The 20,763-nt window shown below is 43.8% G+C and overlaps 1 protein-coding gene across 6 annotated transcripts in view; it reads left to right on the forward strand.

The window, feature by feature from the left end:
• The window catches only part of trpm2 (transient receptor potential cation channel, subfamily M, member 2), a 200,903-nt gene that overhangs the window by 91,858 nt on the left and 88,282 nt on the right, over window positions 1–20,763 (forward strand). For 5 of the 6 annotated variants that reach the window (XR_010018390.1, XM_063051496.1, XM_063051495.1 and 2 more), the window contains 5 exons: window positions 1,861–1,989; window positions 3,317–3,446; window positions 14,258–14,403; window positions 14,804–14,916; window positions 19,221–19,313. Coding sequence is in view for 4 of the 6 variants with exons in the window: in XM_063051496.1 (XP_062907566.1) it covers window positions 1,861–1,989; window positions 3,317–3,446; window positions 14,258–14,403; window positions 14,804–14,916; window positions 19,221–19,313 (611 nt within the window). In the remaining 2 variants the exon portion in view is untranslated. Of the gene's footprint in view, window positions 1–1,860; window positions 1,990–3,316; window positions 3,447–14,257; window positions 14,404–14,803; window positions 14,917–19,220; window positions 19,314–20,763 lie in introns of those variants that run through there. The other variant, XR_010018391.1, reaches the window with a different exon arrangement.

A 20,763-nucleotide genomic window follows, 5' to 3' on the forward strand; every position in this document is an offset into this window, starting at 1 on the left:
TTGAGTTTTCATTCAAAAAATACCTCATCTTCACTGTTATGTTTTGTAACTCCGAAACATTAAACTAATTTGATGAATAAGACGCGAGTCCTGAGAATGTGAGTCTAGCTTGGTTTTTACTTTAAATGAAGTGTACATCTCATGTATCATGTGGTAGTGTCATAACGTGTGCAATTCACTTTTTTTACATATAACCTATACTGAATTATTTAAACAAATAAGAATGCTGAATCAAACAATAAGACCCAAATACTACTAAGAAATTTAATACACAGCATTGCCTAAGACAACAACAGGATGTAGCTGAGGTGGGCCAAGGAATAGCAGGTGGAACTTAACTTAAATAAGTATGAAGTGATGCATTTTAGGACATTAAAGCAGGATGAAAGGTGGACAGTGAATATCATCCGTTAGAAGTTAGTTTGGCCTGGTCAAAGGAATAAAGGTGTAGACTATTTTCTACATGGGGAGCGAATTCAAAAATCAGAGGTGTGAGAGGACTTAGGAGTCATAGAAGCATAGAAACATGGAAAACCTACACCACAATACAGGCCCTTCGGCCCACAAAGCTGTGCTGAACATGTCCTTTCTTTAGCACTACCTAGGCTTACCCATTGCCCTCTATTTTTCTAAGCTCCTTGTACCTATCCAAGAGTCTCTTAAAAGCCCCTATTTTTTTCACCTTCACCACCGCCGCCGGCAGCCCATTCCACGCACTCACCACTCTCTGCGTAAAAATACTTGCCCCTAACATCTCCTCTGTACCTACTTCCAAGCACCTTACAACTTTGCCCTCTTGTGCCAGCCATTTCAGCCCTGGGAAAAAGTCTCTGACTATCCACACGATCATTTTGTACACCTCTATCAGGTCACCTCTCATCCTCCGCTCCAAGAAGAAAAGGCCAAGTTCACTCAATCTATTCTCATAAGGCATGCTCCCCAATCTAGGCGACATCCTCGTAAATCTCCTCTGCACCCTTTCTATGGTCTCCACATCCTTCCTGTAGTGAGACGACCAGAACTGAACACAGTACTCCAAGTGGGGTCTGACCATGGTCCTATATAGCTGCAACATCACCTCTCGGCTCTTAAACTCAATCCCACGGTTGATGAAGGCCAATGCACCGTATGCCTTCTTAACCACAGAGTCAACCTGCATAGCAGCTTTGAGTGTCCTATGGACTCAGACCCCAAGATCCCTCTGATCCTCCGCACTGCCAAGAGTCTTACCATTAATGCTATATTCTGCCATCATATTTGACCTACCAAAATGAACCACCTCACACTTACAGTCCTCATCCAAGATTTCCTAAAGGCTAGCGTGCACAGTTGAGTCATTGGTAAGGAAGGCAAATGCAATGTTAGCAGTCAGTTTGAGAGGACTGAACTATAAAAGCAAGGATGTAATGTTGAGGCTCTATAAGGTATTGGCCAGACCACATTTGGAGTATTGTGAGTGGTTTTGGGTTTAAAGGATTTCTTTACCTAGAGGGTGGCGAATCTGTGGAATTCATTGCCACAGATGGCTGTAGAGGCCAAGTCATTGGGTATATTTAAAGCGGAGGTTGATAGGTTCATGATTTGTAGGGGCACCAAAGGTTTAACAGGGGGAAGGCAGGAGAGTGAGGTTGAGAGGAATGATTAATCAGCCGTGGTGGAATGGCAGAGCAGATTTGATTGTCTGAATGACCTAATTCTGCTCCTATATATTATGGACGTATGGCTTGAATTGTGCATGGTGCTGTCTGCATCTCTGTGCCTTCAACCAATTTCATTTACTTCCACACAGTTTCAAATGCTGGTGCAAGAAGATGCCAGTGAAGGGTCAACTAACATGGAACTCTCATGTTTTATTCCCAGAATGTGGCAAGTATTCACCAACAGCGGGATAAGCTCCACGAGGGAAAACTTGAAGATCCAGAGCGCGACCTCTTCATCTGGGCAATCTTAATGAAGCACAAGGAACTGGCTTCCATCTTTTGGGAACAGGTAAGGGCGTAAGCAAAGAGGGACTCACTGGCTTCTGGTCCAGACTCACAAAGCTGTCCTCCTTTTGGCGAGCGGTGGTTTTGTCCCATCGCACGACGCAGTGTGACTGACTCTGCAGCACTTACTGTCCAGCACGAGGAAGGAAGTGAAGAAGCAATCATGTTTATGGGGCTGGAGTTACATGTAAGAACAGCACAGCTCCTCCAGAGACACAGTGTGATCCATGTGAGTTACCTGTGAGAAACATACGATTTGAGTTACAGACTTGATGCAGGCTTGGGGGGAATACAATGGAGTGGTGTTGTGGTCCTTGGGCCAAGGACTTCGATAATTTTTTGTGTGTTTCCCCCCCCCGTTACCTAGAGTGCACCTGCTACAAACTTCCATGTTCCTGCATATCTTCCACCAACAGCTGTCACAAATCATAACACTCCCTCCCCTCTCCTCGCTCCACCTGCCTGTCATGTTTCCTCTCTCTCTCTTTCTCTGCCTCTGTCTATCATGCACCTGCCACTGTTTCCCATCATCATCCCCACTCCCCCTCCCTACCTGGCACAACCTGTCTGTCATCTTACACCCTTCCCCGATTAACTAATCACCTTGGATGCCTGACTCACCACTCCCTCCCTTCCTCTCACTCCCTCCTTCCCTCTCTCTCAGCCTCTCCCTTCCTTTCCCTCCCTCCCTTCCTCTCTGTCCCTCCTTTCCTCTCTCTCCTCTCCCTCACTTTCCCTCCATCTCCCTCCCTTCCCTCCTCACTCTCCCTTTCTCTCCCTCATTCTCCCTCCCTCTCTCTCCCACCCTCCCTCCCATCCTCCCTCTTCTCTCTTCCTCTCCCTCCCTCCCTTGACTCCCTCTGTTTCCTCTCCCTTTTGCTCCCTCCCTCTCTCTCTCCCTCCCTCCCTCCTCTACCTCTCTCTCCCTCCCTCTCTCTCCTCTGCCTTTCTCTCCCTCCCTCTCTCTCCCTCCCTCACTCACCTCTCTCTCTCTTTCCTTTTCCCCTCTCTCTCTCTCTCTCTCCCTCCTTCTCCCTCCCTCTTTCTCCCTCCCTCTCCCTCTCTCTGTCTCCCTCCCTCTTTCTTTCTTCCCCCACTCTCTCCCTCTGTAGTGAAAATGACCTAAATAGCTCATCTCCTCTAATCGAGGCAGCAAACCTTTACTGCAACCTCTCCAAAACTTCCACCTTCTTCCTGTACATAATTCTCCAAGTGTGGCTGAACCAAATTTTTACGTAACTGCAAAACGTCTCCCTTACTCTTACTCAGTGCCTCGCTCATCGAAGGCGAGCGAGCACCAGTCACCTAACAACTTCTTGTCTGTTTTATAGGGCGTGGACAGTATTGCTGCCTCACTGGTTGCCTGTAAGATTCTGAAGAAGTTAAGTTCAGATGAGAATGACACAGACCTGTATGATGAGATGGAGGATCTGGCTCAGGAGTATGAAGATCAAGCCCTCGGTATGTCGGGCTATCAGGAGTGTTTCCGTTCAGGAATAGTGTGCTTTTTCTACAGCCCTGAGGTTGTCCCATTAAGGATCCACTGCCAGAATGCACAGAACAGAATCACAGACACATTTCTCTTGGGATGACTGGAGTGTCTGGGAGTCAGAGCACAGAGCATGCAACATAGAACTTCTGCACAGAAATAGGCCTTTCAGCACACAAGGTTTTGCCAGATGAATCAGATTAGTATCTAAATACAGAGCTAAACTAATCTCTTCTCACTACACAATGTCCATATCTCTCCATTCTCTCAGGGATGTTAAATCAGCCACGAGGGAATGGGCTGACTGGCCTAATTATGCCCCTATATTGTATGATCTTATGCACATTCATGTGACTGTCTTAAATGCCTCTATCAATACAGTCACCCACCACTATCTGTGTGATAAAAACATGCCTCACACATTTCCTTTGAATATTCTCCCTCTCTCGTTAAACACATGGCCTCTAGTAGTAAACAACCCCTGGAGAAGGATGCAAACACAAGGAAATCTGCAGATGCTGGAAATTCAAGCCACACACACACATAATGCTGGTGGAACGCAACAGGCCAGAAATCAGTTAGTCCTGACGAAGGGTCTCGGCCCGAAACGTCGACTGTGCTTCTTCCTATGGATGCTCTCTGGCCTGCTGGGTTCACCAGCATTTTGTGTGTGTTGATGGGAGAAGGATACCTGCTGTCTACTCTACCTATGTCTCTAAAAATCTGAAAATCATGTATCAGGTCGCCCTTCAATCTCCACAACTCACATTTGTCCATGTGCATGGCCTTTAATCCTAGTAAACCTCTTCAACACCCTCTGCAGACCCCCACACCCAATCTATAATGGGCCAACCAGAGCTGAGTGCAGTACTCCATACGGATGATTCAGGGTGTGCTGAGATGTGACAGGAGGTGAGAGCTCGCACCAGGCTTACCTGCCTAACCTTCACCTTCTCCTCTCGAGGACCAAAGGAAGTATTCATGATCTGAATGGAATTCCAGAGGAAGTAGGAACATGAACAGACCACTTTGCCCTTGGAACCTGGGCAGCCATTCACCAACATCTCGGTGTAATTTCCTGGTCTTCATTCCTTGAAGATCAGGAGAATGAAGGATGACTTTATGGATGTTTATAAAATCATGAGAGGCATAGACAAGATGATAGCAGTCTTTTCCCTGGCTAGGGGAGCCCAAAACTAGAGGGTATAGATTTAGGGAAAGAGGAGAAATATTTAAAAGGTAGCTGAGGGACAAGGTTCCAGAGGAAGTAGTTGAAGCAGGTACAATAGCATAATTGAAGCTTGGATAGCCTTGGAGGGGAAGACCTGAGAGGGATATGGGCCAAACACAGGAAATTGGGTCAGGCTGGGTGAGCACTGTGATTGCATGAATTTGTTGACTGAAGGGCCTGTAGCCATGCTGTATTGCTCTTCGACTCTACTATTCCCAGACCCTTGTCTAGAAATCTGTCTGTCACCTTCTTGAATAGATTTGATGACCTGGCCTCTGCCACTTTCCAATGGAGACAAATCCACAATTACCCCACCTTCTCAGTGAAGCCATTTCACCTCCTCGCAGTTACCCCTTCAGCCTTCTCCTTTTTCCTGAGGATGTACACCCTTATTGTAGAGTCCCCAACAAAAGGAAGCATCCTCAAGTCCTGTCATAATTTTAGATATTTTAATGAAAAATTCTTTTATTTTACTTAATTCTCTTGAATACAGGTGAGTCAACACAATCTCTCTCTATATGACAACCCCGGGGATCCAGCCGATCAACACTTGCTGCACTCTTTCTATAGCAAGACAATTCTTTCTGAAGCAAGGAGACCAAAACTGCACAGTGAGACTACAGCTATGGTCTCACCAAGGCCTGTTTAATTGTAGAAAAATGTACTCACTCCAGTGGATTCTCAAAGCCTCATACAATGAAGATCAGTGTAATGTTTTCCTTTTCTACTGTCTGCAGGACTTTCACGTTAGCTGACATTTCCCGACACACATGGACAGGCAGATCCTGTTAAACATCAATGTTTGAATTCAATTATGAATCAACAGGGTTTGTTCGATCACTATGTAGATAGTCCAACAAGAGGAGAGGCCATGCTGGACATGTTGGGCAATGAACCTGGCAGGTGATTTACCTTTCTGTGGCTGAACAGTTAAGGAACAGTGAGCACAACTCTAAGTTTTAGGATTGCTATAGATAAAGGTAAGTATGGATCACACAGGATCTCCTGGAGGCTACCCATTTCAGTTCAACTTCCCATTCCCATTCAGACATGCCTGTCACCATCTCCTCTACTGCCCTGAGAGGCCAAACTCAGGTTGGAGGCACAACACATATTCTGTCTGGGTGGCTTCCAACCTGATGGAATAAACATCAGTTTCTCTAACTACGGTAACAACTCTGCTCTGTTCCCACCACCTCCCCACTTTAATTCTTCATTCGAGTTTCCTTCTCACCCCTTCCCTTCTCCTACCCCCTCATAACCTGCACATCACCTCCCTCTGGTTTCCATTTATTCCAAAGTCCACTGTCCTTTCCTATTGGATCCCTCCAACCTCAGCTGTTTATCTCTCCCTCCTATCACCTCCCAGCTCCTTACATCATCCCCTTGCTCTACCCACCCACCTTTTCCCTACCCGATCACACTTATCATCTGTCAGATTGTACTCTTCCTCTTCCTTCTCCGCCTCCTGCACCCCTTCTTATTCTGGCTTCTTCCCTCTTCCTCACCCCCCCACCCCCCCTAGTAAAGTGTATCATCCCAAAACATTGACTGCCTTTTCCCCTGCATAGGTACTGCCTGACCTGCTGAGATCCTCCAGCATTTCAAAGTTCAACGCAAACTTACTATCAATATTTATATACTGTATGTCACCAGATACTATCTTGCAATTTATTTTCTTGCCAGCATTCTCAATAGAACAAAGAAATACAATAGAATAGATGAATAAGTACAAAGAGTGATAAACAGCCAACTTACAAAAGAAGACAAACTTCTCCATTACAGTAAATAAATAAACAAATAAATAAATAAAATTCTGAGAGCATTAGTTATAGAGTCCTTAAAAGTGAGCCCATTGTGGAATCAGTTCAGAGTTGAGGTGTGTGAAGTTATCCACATTGCTTCAGGAACATGATGGTTGAAGGGTAATAACTGTTCCTTAACATGGTGGTGTGGGTCCTGAGGCTCCTGTACCTCCTTCCTGATGGCAGCAGTGAGAAGAGAGCATGGCCTGGATGGTGGGGGTCCCTGATGATGAATGGTGCGGGACCACTCCATCTAGATGTGCTCAGTGGTGGGGAGAGCTTTGCCTGGGATGGACTGGACTGCGTCCTCCATACTTTGTATGTTTTGCCTGCACAGATTTCTTGCATCTGGAGAATTTCTTGTGTCTGTAACCAGAGAGAGGGTAACACCACTCAAAAGTAAAAGAGGGAACATATGTTTGGAGATGGAGCATGTAGGTGAGATCCTATAAATGAGTACTTTGTATCAGTGACAAGAAAATCTGCAGATGCTGGAAATCCAAGCAACACACACAAAATGCTGGAGGAACTCAGCAGGGAGCGAGAGAATCAGGAATAGGAATCCCTGCCTTTTTGTTGGCTACATGGAACAATCTTTGTTCCAAGCATACACTGGTCTCACTCCCCAACTTTTCCTATGCTACATCTCTGTTGGGTCTCAACGATATATACAGGAGGCCACACCGGGAGCATCGGATACAATAGGTGATTCCAACAGACTTACGGGGAACTGTCGCCTCATTGGAAGGATTGATTTGGGGCCCTGAATGATAGTGATGGAGGAGGTGTAGGGGCAGGTATGGCATTTGTTCTGCTTGCAAGGATACGTACCAGGAGGGAAATCAGTGGGGAGGGACGCAATTGTCGATGTAGCCCAGGAAAAGTTGGAGAATGATACCAGTGTAGGCTTGAAACATAGACTGTTCCATGTAGCTAACCAAATTCCCTTTCCAATTTTCCTCTCTCACCTTAACTCCTCACCTGCCCATCACCTCCCACTGGTGCTCATCCCCCTTCCCTTTCTTCCATGGTCTTCTACCCTCTCCAATCAGATTCCCCCTTCTCCAACCCTTTATATCTTTTTCACCAATCAACTGCCCAGCTCTCAATTTACCCCCCTTCTCCCAGTTTCACCTATCACCTACCATCTTATACTTCTTTCTCTCCTCCCGCCTCCCCATCTTCTTGCTCTAACATCTCATCTTTTTTTCCAGTCTTGATGAAGGGTCTCAGCCCCAAACATCGACTGTTTACTCTTTTCCACAGATGCTGCCTGACCTGCTAAGTTCCTTTGCATCAGTGTTTACCAAGGAGACAGATGTGGAAGATAGTCATATCAGGGAGGATACTTGTGCTATTATACTAGGACATTCTGACAAAGAGAAGGGGGGTAGTATTGGGCACTAAGGTGGGTGAGTCCCAATAGCTTGATAGGATGTATCGAAGGTTATTGCAAGAGGCAAGATAAGAGATTCCTGGGGCCTTGTCCAATATGTTAATGTCATTTCTAGCAAACAATCCCCCTAGGACATTATTCCGGTCCTGCCCTGGTATGTATTGGTCCTACCTCCTCCAGAACTGGTTCCAATATGCAAGGAAACTAAAACCATCACTGATCAAGCCACATCTTCATCCTAACTATTCTGCTATTCCTACTCTGACTAGCATTTGGCACAAGTAGCAGTCCAGAGATTATTACCTTTGAGGTCCTACGTTTCAACTCATAATATAGCTCCTTAGGTTCAGTTTTCAGATTGTTCTCCCACTGTTTTTCCTATATCATTGGCACATACACACCCCAAGATAACTGGCTGTTCACCCCTCCTTTACAGAATGCCATGCAGCCATGCTGAGACATCCCTGACCCTTGTAGCTGGGAGACAACACTTTAACTAGGAGTCCTGTTTGCAACCGCAGAAGGGCCTGTCTATTCCCCTTACCATGGAATCCCCTACCACAATAGCTGTGCCACTCTTTTCCATGCCCTCCTGTACAGCAGAGCATCGTGCCATGATCCTGGCTACTGCTGTCTTCCCCTGATGAGCCACCTCCCCCAGCAGTATCCAAAGCATTACATCTCTCTGGAGACAGATGACAACAGGGGTCTCCTGCACTACCTTCTTCTTACTGTTCATCCTGTTGGTCACCCATTCCTTACCTTTCCTTAATCCCTTAAACAGCAGTGTGACCAATTCACTCAATGTGTTCACCACAACCTTCTCAGCATGTTGCTGCTTCAAAGTGAATCCACGCGCAGCTTCAGTTGGGAGCTCGACCTATTTCTGTAATGCCTTTGACAAACTCTATCCCATCTAGTCCTTTTACAGTCTGGGGGTCCCACTCAAAATGTGGAAAGTTAAAATCACTCACTATCACCCACTATCGCTCTAAAAATTCGTTGACTATTGGGTGATCTACAATATAATCCCATTAACATGGTTATTCTTTTCTCATTCCTCAGTTCCATCCATATAACCCCAGTAGATGAGCCCTCCAGTGTGTCCTGTCTGAGCACTGCCATGACATTTTCCCTGACCGGTAATGACAGCCCTCCTCCTTTAAAACCTCCCCCTTTATCGTGTCTAAAACAACAGAAGCCTGAAACATTGAGTTGCCAGAACACCCCCCCCCCACAACCAAGTTTCACTAATGGCTACAATATCAAATTCCACGTGATGCCATTGGATGGGATGTGGCAGGCGCGGATTAAGATGGGCTGTTTTCCGGCAAAGGGATGCTTGGTAATTGGGAGACCTTCAAAAGTGAAATATTGAAAGTAAAGAGCCTGTACGTTCCTGTTAGAAAAAAAAGGAGAAGCTAACAGATTTAGAGAACCTTGGTTGTTGAGGCCATGGTTAAGAAGGGGATGCATAATAGTCATAGACAAAAAGGAACTAATAAAGCACCTGGAGTATAAGAAATGAAAGAGAACTCTGAAGACAGTGATCAGAATGGCTGAAAGGGGACATGAGGTTGCTGTGGCAGACTAGGTGAATGAGAATCCAAAGGGCTTCTATAGCTCTATAGCTCTATGAAGAGCAAAAGAGCATTAGACAAAATTGGTCCTCTTTAAGATCAGTGTGGTCATCTAATCATGGAGACAAAAAAATAGGGGAGAACTTACATGAAATGTTTGCCTCTGCAGTGACTCAGGAGGTAGACACAGGGTCCGTAGAACTGAGACAAAAGAGTAGTGAGGTCATGGACTTAAACTAGATTGCGGAAGAAGAGATGTTTACTGCCTTGAGGCAGATTAGTATGGGTAAATCCCCAGCGAGGTATTCCCTTGGACCCTGTGGGAGGCTAGTGTGGAAACTGCAAGGGCTCTTGGCCAGGGGTAAGGTGCCAAAGGACTGAACAGTGGCTCACGTTGTTCAGGTGTTTAAGAATAATCTGGGAAATTATAGGCTGAGGAGCCTGAACTCAGTTGTGGGTAAATTACAGGAAGATATCCTAAGAGACAAGGTGTACAGGTGTTTGGATAGACAGGGCCTGCCTTAGCAATAATCAGCATGGCTTTGTGTGTGACAGGTCATGGTGAGCCAATCGTAAAGAGTTTTTTGAGTAAATTACCAGGAAAGCCATTGAAGGAAAAGCAGTGGATATTCTCTACATGGACTTTAGCAAGGCCTTTGTCAAAGTCCTCCATGCGAGGCTGGTCCAGAAATTTAAATTACTTGTCATTCAGACTGAAGCATCATTTGAGTTCAACATTGATTTAGTGGGACAAGTTAGAGAGTGTTAGCAGATGGTTGTCCCTCTGATGGGAGACCTGTGACTAGTGGTATGCTGGAGGGATCAGTGTTGGGTCCATTTCTGTTTATCATCTATATTAATGATTTAAATGATAAATTGATAAATTGTATCACCAAATTTGCAAATGACACCAGCGCTGGGGTCATAGTGGACAATGGGGAAGACTATCAGAACCTGCAGCATGATCTGGACCAGCTGGAGAATGAGCTGAAAAATGGAAAATGAAATTTAATGCAGACAAGTGTGACTGTTGCAGTTTGTGAGGACAAACCAGGGAAATACTTACACAGTTAACAGTAGAGCTCCGAGGTATATGATAGAACAAGGAACCTGGCAATACAATTCCTTGAAAGTGGCATCACAGGTAGAGGGACATAAAGAGAACTTTTGTCATTCTGCCCTGGCATTGAGACAGGAGTTGGGATGTTGTGTTGAAGGTATACAAGATGTTGGTGAGGCTAAATCTGGAGTATTGTGTGTAGTTTTGGTCACCCACCTGCAGGAAAGATGTCAATAATGTTGAAAGAGTGCAGAAAAAAGTTGAGAATGATGTTACCAGGACCTGAGGACCTGATTTGTAGGGAAAGATTGAATAGGTTTAATGGAGTGCAAGTGAATGAGGGGAGATCTTATGGAGGTGTACAAAGTTATATATAGGGTGGATGATTGCTGACTTTTTGCCCTTCAGGGTGGATGAGATTAGAACAAGAGGTCGTAGGTCTAGGGTGAAAGGTGAAACATTTAAGGAGAATATAAGGAGCAAATTCTTCACACAGAGGGTGGTGTGAGTGTGGAATGAGCTGCTGGCAAAATGGTAGATGTGAGTTCAGTTGTTTTGTTTAAGAGAAGTTTGTATAGGTACAGTAAGTACATGGTTGAGAGAGGAGAAGACTTTCATGAACGATGGATTGAGGAGCTGCATCGTCCCATTCCAGGTATCTGAGATTCATTTGTTATCTTCACAGATTCACAGCACATAAGTTTACTTCCCAACATGACAATTCAGTGATTTAAAATCATAAGATCATAGTCATACAGTACAAAAACAGGCCTTTTAGTCCAAATAGTCCAGACCAAGCAAAATTCCCAAATAAGATAGTCCTAACTGCCCTTGTTTGGACCATATCACTCTAAACCTTTTTGATCCATGTACCTATCCAAGTATTTTTTAAATGTCGTTAATGTACCAGCCTCAACCACTTCTTCTGGCAATGTATTTAGTGTACTGAGCATTCTCTGTGTAAAAAAAGAGTTGCCTTTCAAAGTCTGATTAAATTTCTTCCTTCTCACATTAAGGGCATGCCCTGTAGTTCTTATTTCCTCAATCCTGGGAAAAAGACTGTACACATTCATAAACAAGAGAAAATCTCCAGATGCTAGAAATCTGAGCAACACACACAAAATGTTGGAGGAACTCAGCAGGCCAGGCAACATCTACGGAAAAAAGGACAGTCAACATTTCAGGCTGAAACACTTCTGCAGGACTGGAGGGAAAAAAACTGAGGAGTAGATTTGAAGGTGGGGGAGGGGAGAGAGAAACACCAGGTGATATGTGAAACCTGGAGAGGGTGAAATGAAATAAAGAGCTGGGAAGTTGGTGAAAGAGACAGAAGGCCATGAAAGAAAGTTAAAAGGGGAGAGGAACTCAAGAAGGAGGCAACGGGTGAGCAAGAAGAAAAGGTGAGAGAGGGAAAAGGAGATGGGAAATAGTGAAGATGGGGGGTGGGGGGGAGCATTACTGGAGGTTTGAGAAATCGATGTTCATGCCATCAGGTTGGAGGCTACCCAAACAGAAGATAAGGTGTTGTTCCTCCAACCTGAGTGTGGCCTTATCAGAACAATGAAGGAGGCTATGGATGGACATATCGGAATGGGAATAGAAAGTGGAATTAAAATGGGTGGCCACTTGCCATGGGTGGACATCTCGGATTGGGAATGGGAAGTGGAACTAAAATGAGTGTTGCCATGGAGAGACATGTCAGATTCAGGCTGTTTTTGTCCATCATGATTTCATACACCTTCATAATATTAGCACTTATTGCCCTACAATGCAATGTATAAAGTCACAGCCGGCTCAGCCTCTCTCTACAACTCAGTCTCTCGATTCACAGCAACTTCTTTGGAAATCATCTCTTCACCCTTTCCAGTTAAATGCATCTTAATTGTGACCTAAATTGAACACAATATTCCAAATGCGATCTCTTTCACTACTGTATCTACCTGCAGTGCCACTTTCAGGGAACCATGTGCTTGTACTCCTAGTTGCTCTCCCCTAGACACTCTCCAGGGTCCAAGCATTCACCATGAAAGTCCCACTCTCATTTGTCTTCCCAAAATGTAATACCTCACACATATCCGAATTAAACTTCATCTGCCATTCTTTGGCCCAATTACCCAGCTGATCAAGATCGCTCTGTAAATCTTGATTATCATCTTCACTGTCTAGAACACCACCTATTTTAGTGTCATCCGCAAACTTACTAACCACGCCTTGTTGATTGTCATCCAAATCTTAGGTATACCATAGATTTCAAATGGCAATGAGCCTGGTGCTGATGCTTGGGGACCATCACTTATCACCTGCCTTCTGTTGAAGAACAACCTTCCATAATCAACCACCGCTTCCTACCATATAGCCAATTAGCTAGCTCCCTCTGCATCCCATGCAGTCTAATGTTCCATAGCAGTCTACCATGCGAAATTTCATCAAAAGCCTTTCTCAAGTCTAGATAGATTATGTCTACCACCCTTCTCTCATTGACCTTCTTGGTTACTTCTTCAAAGCGATCAATCAGATTGGTGAGATGGTGAGATCATATCTCACATACACAAAGAAATACTAACTATTCCTAACCAACACATGCTTGTATATCTTATATCTCAGAATTCTGTCTAGTAACTTACCTACTACAGATGTCAGGTTTACAGGTCTATTGTTCTCAGGTTTATCTTTGCAGCCCTTCTTAAATAAAGACATGGCATACCTACCACCCAGTCTTGCATCATTTCATCCATCACTAACAATGATACATATCTCTCAGCCATAAGACTGTAAGAATAAGAGCAGAATTAGGCCATTCAGCCTATTCCATCAATACTGATTTATTATCCCCCTCAACCACATTCTCCTCCCTTCTCCCCATAACCTTTGACACCCTTACTAATCAAGAACCTATCATCCCTGCTTTAAATATACTCAAAGACTTTACCTGTCCATAGCAATAAATTTCACAGATTCAGCAGTGACAGCTCCTGCAATTTCTTCTCTAGCTTCCAATAGTATTTTTGGATATACCTAGTCATCCCCTAGTGAATTATCTACCTTCGTATGTTTTAGGACTTCTAGTACCACCTCTGCAGTAATGCAGACTATCTCCATTAGATAACTCATTTCAGTCTAGCTGTCTTTCTCCACAGTAAAAATAGGAAAAATACACATTCTTCTAATCTCTCCCAAGTTGCTCTTTTTTTCTTAATATAGAGTACTTAAAACATTTGTCTGGATTCTCCTTAATCGTCTCTGCCAAAGCTATCCCCTGCTCCCTTTTGTCCTTCCCCATTTATTCTTCCTGGAATTCTTTTGCTCCCAGGTGCCCGTACTTCCCCAAGGCCTTCTTTTTTTGTTCACCAGAGCATCTGTATCCCATGTCATCCTTGTGAAATCAGTTTTAGGAAACCTGAAATAAAAATGCTTGTGTAAGCAAATGTGTCAAAGCCCAACTTTGCATCATTCTTTAAGTCTCAGCATCCTGGTATTGGCTAGCCCTCTTCTGGAAATCACCAGTAAATGACAGATACAGCAACAGATACATTTTTAATAAGTCATTTCAAAAAGTGCTGAGTTGAGAACTCACACCTGCCTTGTGGGAAGTATACAATCTGATCTGACTGGACTATACTGCCATCAATCTCACCATCAGGAATGACTATGATGTTCTCAGAATATTGTTCTCTGATTATTGTGTAATTATTCTCCTCTCTTTGACAAAAGGGCTTTTCAGCAACTGCTACAGGAAACATGCCAAGCGTGCACAAAAGCTGCTGGTTCGGGTTTCTTCGACCTGGGGAAACACCACATGCTTGCGCCTGGCATTGGAAGCTGACAGCAAGAAGTTCATGGCACACGGAGGGGTTCAGGTCTGACTTACATCTGTTTCACTGAGTGGGTGCTGAGTTTATGAAGCGGATCACAGTGGAAGTGCAGCGACTGTGGTCTACCCTCAACTTGTTACTCTGAAGCTATCCAGAGCTCTGCTGTTCTTGTGTGAACTGGGAGAAAAGCAGTATCTTTGTAACGTGACTTGACGCGTTCCACTGGCCTGAAGCTGCTGCTCTCCATTTCTTTCTCGACCTCCTCTTTCATTCTGCCCTCCCATCGATTAATTATTGATTAATCATTATTATTAATTAATAATTATCCCTATCATTGTTTTTGATAAATACTGCCGGTAGTCCCTGTGGTGTGGTGCTAACCCTTGTTGGTAGCTACACTTTTTCCACTTTAACAACACCTGATTGTTTTTCTCTCTCTCTGCAGGACTTGCTGACCAAAATCTGGTGGGGGGATCTCTCTGTAGACACACATATTTGGCAGGTGCTTCTCTGCTTGATACTCTGGCCCGTCATCTACTCGAAGCTCATCACTTTCAGGTAAGAGTCTGATCACTCTTATAAATCTGCCTCTGCCAGACTCGGTCGCTCTCCATCATCATGTCTGGCCTGGAGCTCTGAGCAGAGCTGGTGATGGATAGGGTGCTCATCACTACTTGCCCCAAGACTGGAAATGAAGGTGCAGGGACTGGGAATAGCATTTGTGGGAGGGCGTGGCTACCTAATGAGATGCCAGACGGAGCTTGGCTAGCAGAGTGATGGAGTGACTCTCTCCCCACCATAGTTCATAGTGTGACTAGCATAAGCTGAAATAAAGACACAGTGATTAGTAGCAGGATGCCTATCCTTTAACTGAGAGAAACCTGACAGCTTAATTTAGACCATAAGATAGAGGAGCACAATTAGGCTATGCAGCCCATGAAGTCCAATCCATCATTCTATCATGGCTGATTTATTACCTCTCTCAACCCCATTTTCCTTCCAACTCCCCATAACCTTTGACACCCTGACTAATCAAGAACCTGTCAAATTTTGCTTTAAATATACCCAATGCTCTAGGAATAATAGTCAATGGATATAACCATATAACCGTATAACAATTGCAGCACGGAAACAGGCCATCTCGGCCCTTCTAGTCCGTGCCGAACTCTTACCCTAACCTGTTCCCACCGACCTGCACTCAGCCCATAACCCTCCATTCCTTTCCTGTCCATATATCTATCCAATTTAATTTTAAACGACAACATAGAACCTGCTTCAATCACTTCTGCTGGAAGCTCATTCCACACAGCTACCACTCTCTGAGTAAAGAAGTTCCCCCTCATGTTACCCCTAAACTTTTGTCCTCTAATTCTCAACCCATGCCCTCTTGTTTGAATCTTCGCCACTCTCAATGGAAAAAGTCTAACCATGTCAACTCTATCAATCCCCCTCATAATTTTAAACACCTCTATCGCCTCCCCTCAATCTTCTACGCTCCAAAGAATTAAGACCTAATTTGTTCAACCTTTCTCTGTAACTTAGGAGATGAAACCCAGGCAACATTTTAGTAAACTTCCTCTGTTTTATTGACATCCTTCCAATAATTCGGTGACCAGAACTTTACATTTGGTCTTACCAACGCCTTATACAAATTCAACATTACATCCCAACTCCTATACTCAATGCTCTGATTAATAAAGGCCAGCAAACCAAAAGCTTTCTTCACCAACCTATCCACATGAGATTCCATCTTCAGGGAACTATGCACCATTATTCCTAGATCCCTCTGTTCTAAAGCATTCTTTAATGCCCTACCATTTACCATGTATGTCCTATTTTGATTAGTTCTACCAAAATGTAGCAGCTCACATTTTTCAGCATTAAACTCCATCTACCATCTTTCAGCCCACTCTTCTAACTGTCCTAAATCTCTCTGCAAGTTTTGAAAACCTACCTCATCATCCACAAGACCACCTATCTTAGTATTATCTGCATACTTACTAATCCAATTTACCACTCCATCATCCAGATCATTAATATATATTACAAACAACATTGGACCCAGTACAGATCCCTGAGGCACACCTCTACACACTGTCGTCCAATCTGACACACAGTTATCCACCACTACTCTCTGGCGTCTCCCATCTAGCCACTGCTGAATCCATTTTACTACTTCCATATTAATGCCTAACGATCGAACCTTCCTAACTAACCTTCCGTGTGGAACCTTGTCAAAGGCCTTACTGAAGTCCATATAGACAACATCCACCATTTTACCCTCGTCAACTTTCTTAGTAACCTCATCAAAAAATTCAATAAGATTTGTCAAACGCACAAATCCATGTTGACTGTTCCTAATCAGACCCTGTTTATCCAGAAAATTATATATGCCATCTCTAAGAATACTTTCCATCAATTTTCCCACCACTAACGTCAAAGTCACAGGCCGATAATTGCCAGGTTTACTCTTAGAACCCTTTTTAAACAATGGAACCACATGAGCAATATGCCAATCCTCCGGCACCATTCCCGTTTCTAATGACATTTGAAATATTTCTGTCAGAGCCCCTGTTATTTCTTCACTAACTTCCCTCAAAGTCCTAGGGAATATCTTGTCCGGACCCAGAGACTTATCCACTTTTATATTCCTTAAAAGTGTCAGTACTTCCTCTTCTTTAATTGTCATACTTTCCATAACTACCCTACTTGTTTCCTTTACCTTACACAATTCAATATCCTTCTCCTTAGTGAATACCGAATAGAAATTGTTCAAAATCTCCCCCATCTCTTTTGGCTCTGCACACAGCCGTCCACTCTGATTCTCCAAGGTACCAATTTTATCCCTCACTATCCTTTTGCCACTAACATAACTGTAGAAACCCTTTGGATTTATTTTCTCCTTACTTGCCAAAGCAGCCTCCTATCTTCTTTTACCTTTTCTAATTTCTTTCTTAAGATTCTTTTTACATTCTTTATATTCCTCGAATACCTCATTAACTCCAAGCTGCGTATATTTATTGAAGATCTCTCTTTTTCTGAACCAGGTTTCTAATATCTCTTGAAAACCATGGCTCTCTCAAGCACTTAACCTTTCCTTTCAACTTAACAGGAACATAAAGATTCTGAACCCTCAAAATTTCACCTTTAAATGACCTCCATTTCTCTGTTACGTCCTTCCCATAAAACAAATTTTCCCAATCCACTCCTTCTAAATCCTTTCACATCTCCTCAAAGTTAGCCTTTCTCCAATCAAAAATCTCAATCCTAGGTCCAGTCCTATCCTTCTCCATAATTACACTGAAACTAATTGTATCGTGATCACTGGGCCCGAAGTTCTCCCCAACAAATACCTCCGTCACCTGCCCTATCTCATTCCCTAACAAGAGATCCAACACTGCCCCTTCTCTAGCTGGTACCTCTATGTATTGCTTTTTATTTTAGATAGATACAAGAAATCCTGCAGATGCTGGAAATCCAGAGTAACGCACACAAATTACTGGAGGACTCAGTAGGACAGGCAGCATCTATAGAAACCAATAAAGAGTCGATGTTTCGGGCAGAAAAACTATTCCTGGTTAATGTGAGCTGGAGTTGCCCCATTCCCTTGGAATGATAATGCAGTGTTGACATATTCCCAAGGAGTGCTAATGGGATGATAACCTAGCCCAAAGGAATGCTAATGATGTGTTAACACGTTCCCGGGGAGTGCTAGTGGGACATTGACCTATTTAGATGGAATGCTATTGAGTTGCCAATCCATTCTCAAGGAATGTTAATGGGCTGTTGACCCATTCCCAAGGAATACTGTTGGAGGGTTGACATATTTCCAGGAATCTTAATGGTGTATTGAACCATTCCCAAGGGGTGCTAATGGGGAGTTGACCAATTTAGATGGAATATATTGGGGTGTCAATCCATTCTCAAGGAATGTTAATGGGGTGTCAACACTTTCCCAATAATGCCAGTAAGATGTTGAGCTGTTTGCAGGGTATGCTAAGAGGGAGTTGTCCCAATGCCATGGTGTGTTAATGGGGATTTGAGCCATTTCCAATTAATGTTAACTGCCACACACACACACACACACACACACACACACACACACACCTATCTACCTACCTACCTAACTACAAGTATACAATATCTCAGGCAACTACACTCTCTTCTCCTGCACAGACACACTCTGGAATGGTGCATCTGAAGGCATATTTATGAACCTAGAGCTTACCAAGTGCATCAGGTACAAGAGCACGACATCATAGTACTAATGTGCAATACATTGCTGAGAATACAGCCAGAATATTCCAGTCACCCAGCTGTTGGAAAGGCATGATTAAACTGTAAAGTTTGCAGAAAAGAATCATGATAATATTGCTGAAACTGTTTGATTGGTGTTATAAGGGGAGACTGGATAGGTTGGGACTATTTTCTTTGGAGCAAAGCTGCCTGTGGGGACATCTAAGAGGAATTAATAAAACTATCGCGGTCATAAATGGTCACGATATTTTTCCCAGGGCAAGGGAATCTAAAACTGGAGTACAGTAGTTTAAAGTATGCAAGGAAAGATTTAAATGGGAAGTAAGAGGCAAGATTTCCACACAGGGAGTGGAATGAGCTGCCAGAGGAAGTGGCAGTGGTGGCCTATAATTACAAATTTAAGAGATATTTAGACAGGCATGTGGTTAGGAAAGCTTTAGAGGGAGATGGGTCAAATGCAGCTCAGGGAGACAGTTTTGTCAGCATGGAGCAGTGTAACTCTATGACTGGAATGAGAGCAAGGCTGATGAGGATAATCAATCTGACAGAGGTGGCTCCAGCCTCTGTCTAAAATCTGACTGACAATCTGTTTTTTTTCTTTCCAGGCATGAGGAACAGAGGAATAAGGCACCACTGAGCGAGGCTGGGCTGATTGTTAAAACACCTCCTCCGCACAGCATACCGCAAGCCCTGATACAGTGAGTCCTGGCCATTGCTCAGTAATTCACTGCACATTTGCTGATTGACTCAATGTTTTCTTTTTGTTTACTTCGGATATCAGATTCTCAAGGGGTTTGACAGATAACATTTTCCCTGATAGGAGGTCTCAGACCAAAGCCGTTTGGCTTCAGAATAACGTTTTGCCCACTCGAGTACCTTTGCTCTGTCCAAAAGAGGATACCCCAGTGACCAACTATTTTAATTCCAATCAGAAGAACAGATAGGAGATTCTGTGGATGTGAACGGGACACCCGGATGGTATGTTGCCTTCCACGTGCCACGGTCAGGGTCGTCACAGATCACGTCCACGACATTTTGAAGGGGGAGGGAGAGCAGCCTGGTGTCTTGGTACATATTGGTACCAATGACATAGGAAGGAAAAGCAAAGAGGTCCTGAGGAAAGAATTCAGTGAGCTAGGCAGAAAGCTGAGAAGCAGGACCTCCAGGGCAGTATTTTCTGGACTGCTACCTGTACCACGTGCTAGTGAGGGTAGAAGCAGGATGATTGGACAGATAAATGCATGGCTGAGAAGCTGGTACAGGGAGCAGGGACTCAGGTTCTTGGATCATTGGAATCTCTTCTGGGATAGGTATGTCCTGTACAAAAGTGACACAGAGAGTACTGTGCTACTCGACGTTCCTGGGTCTGTCTACATTCCTGTGAAAAAGAAAGGTAGGAAATGAATGCCAGGACTTCTAGATGAACAGAAAGATTGGGAATAGCAAGGAAGGTACACATAATGAAGGAGGGACCTTGGGATTCAAGTCCTTATTTTCCTGTAAGTGGCAACACAGATAGAAAAAGTTATGAAGAAGATATATGGCATGATTGACTGCATCATTTGGACCATAGAATTTAGAAGTTGCGATGTTACGTTGCAACATTACAAAACACTTGTTAAGCTGCACTTGACTATTGAGTATAGTTCTGGTCACTGCCCTACAGGAGGGTGAAGCACCTTGGTTACGGCACAGACTGTGCTTGTTTTCCCTGCAGCAAATGAAAAGGGTGACCCCATATAAGGTTATAAAATTATAAATGGTTACATATTCAGAATCTTTTTCCTGTGGTATGGGTATCAAAAAGAAGATGGCTTAGGATTAAGGGGAGATTAAAGTCTTAAAAATAGATTAAAAGATTAGTTTTATTTGTAATGTGTACATCAAAACATACAGTGAAACGTTTGTTTTGCATCAATGACCAACACAGCAGAATAGAGCTGGGGCTCACAATGCTTCTGGTGCCAAAATAGCTTAGCTGCAGCTCACTCATCCTGACCTGTATGCCTTTGGAATGCGGAAGGAAACTGGAGGAGTTGGAGGAAATGCATCCAGTCACAGAAAGGACACTCATACCCCTTACAGGCAGCAGCAGGAGTTGAACCCCAGTCTGTGTTCAGTGATGCTGTAACGTGATTGCGCTAAATA

The sequence above is a fragment of the Mobula hypostoma genome, chromosome 6 (genome assembly GCF_963921235.1).
Source record: "Mobula hypostoma chromosome 6, sMobHyp1.1, whole genome shotgun sequence".
Taxonomy (NCBI): Eukaryota; Metazoa; Chordata; class Chondrichthyes; order Myliobatiformes; family Myliobatidae; genus Mobula; species Mobula hypostoma.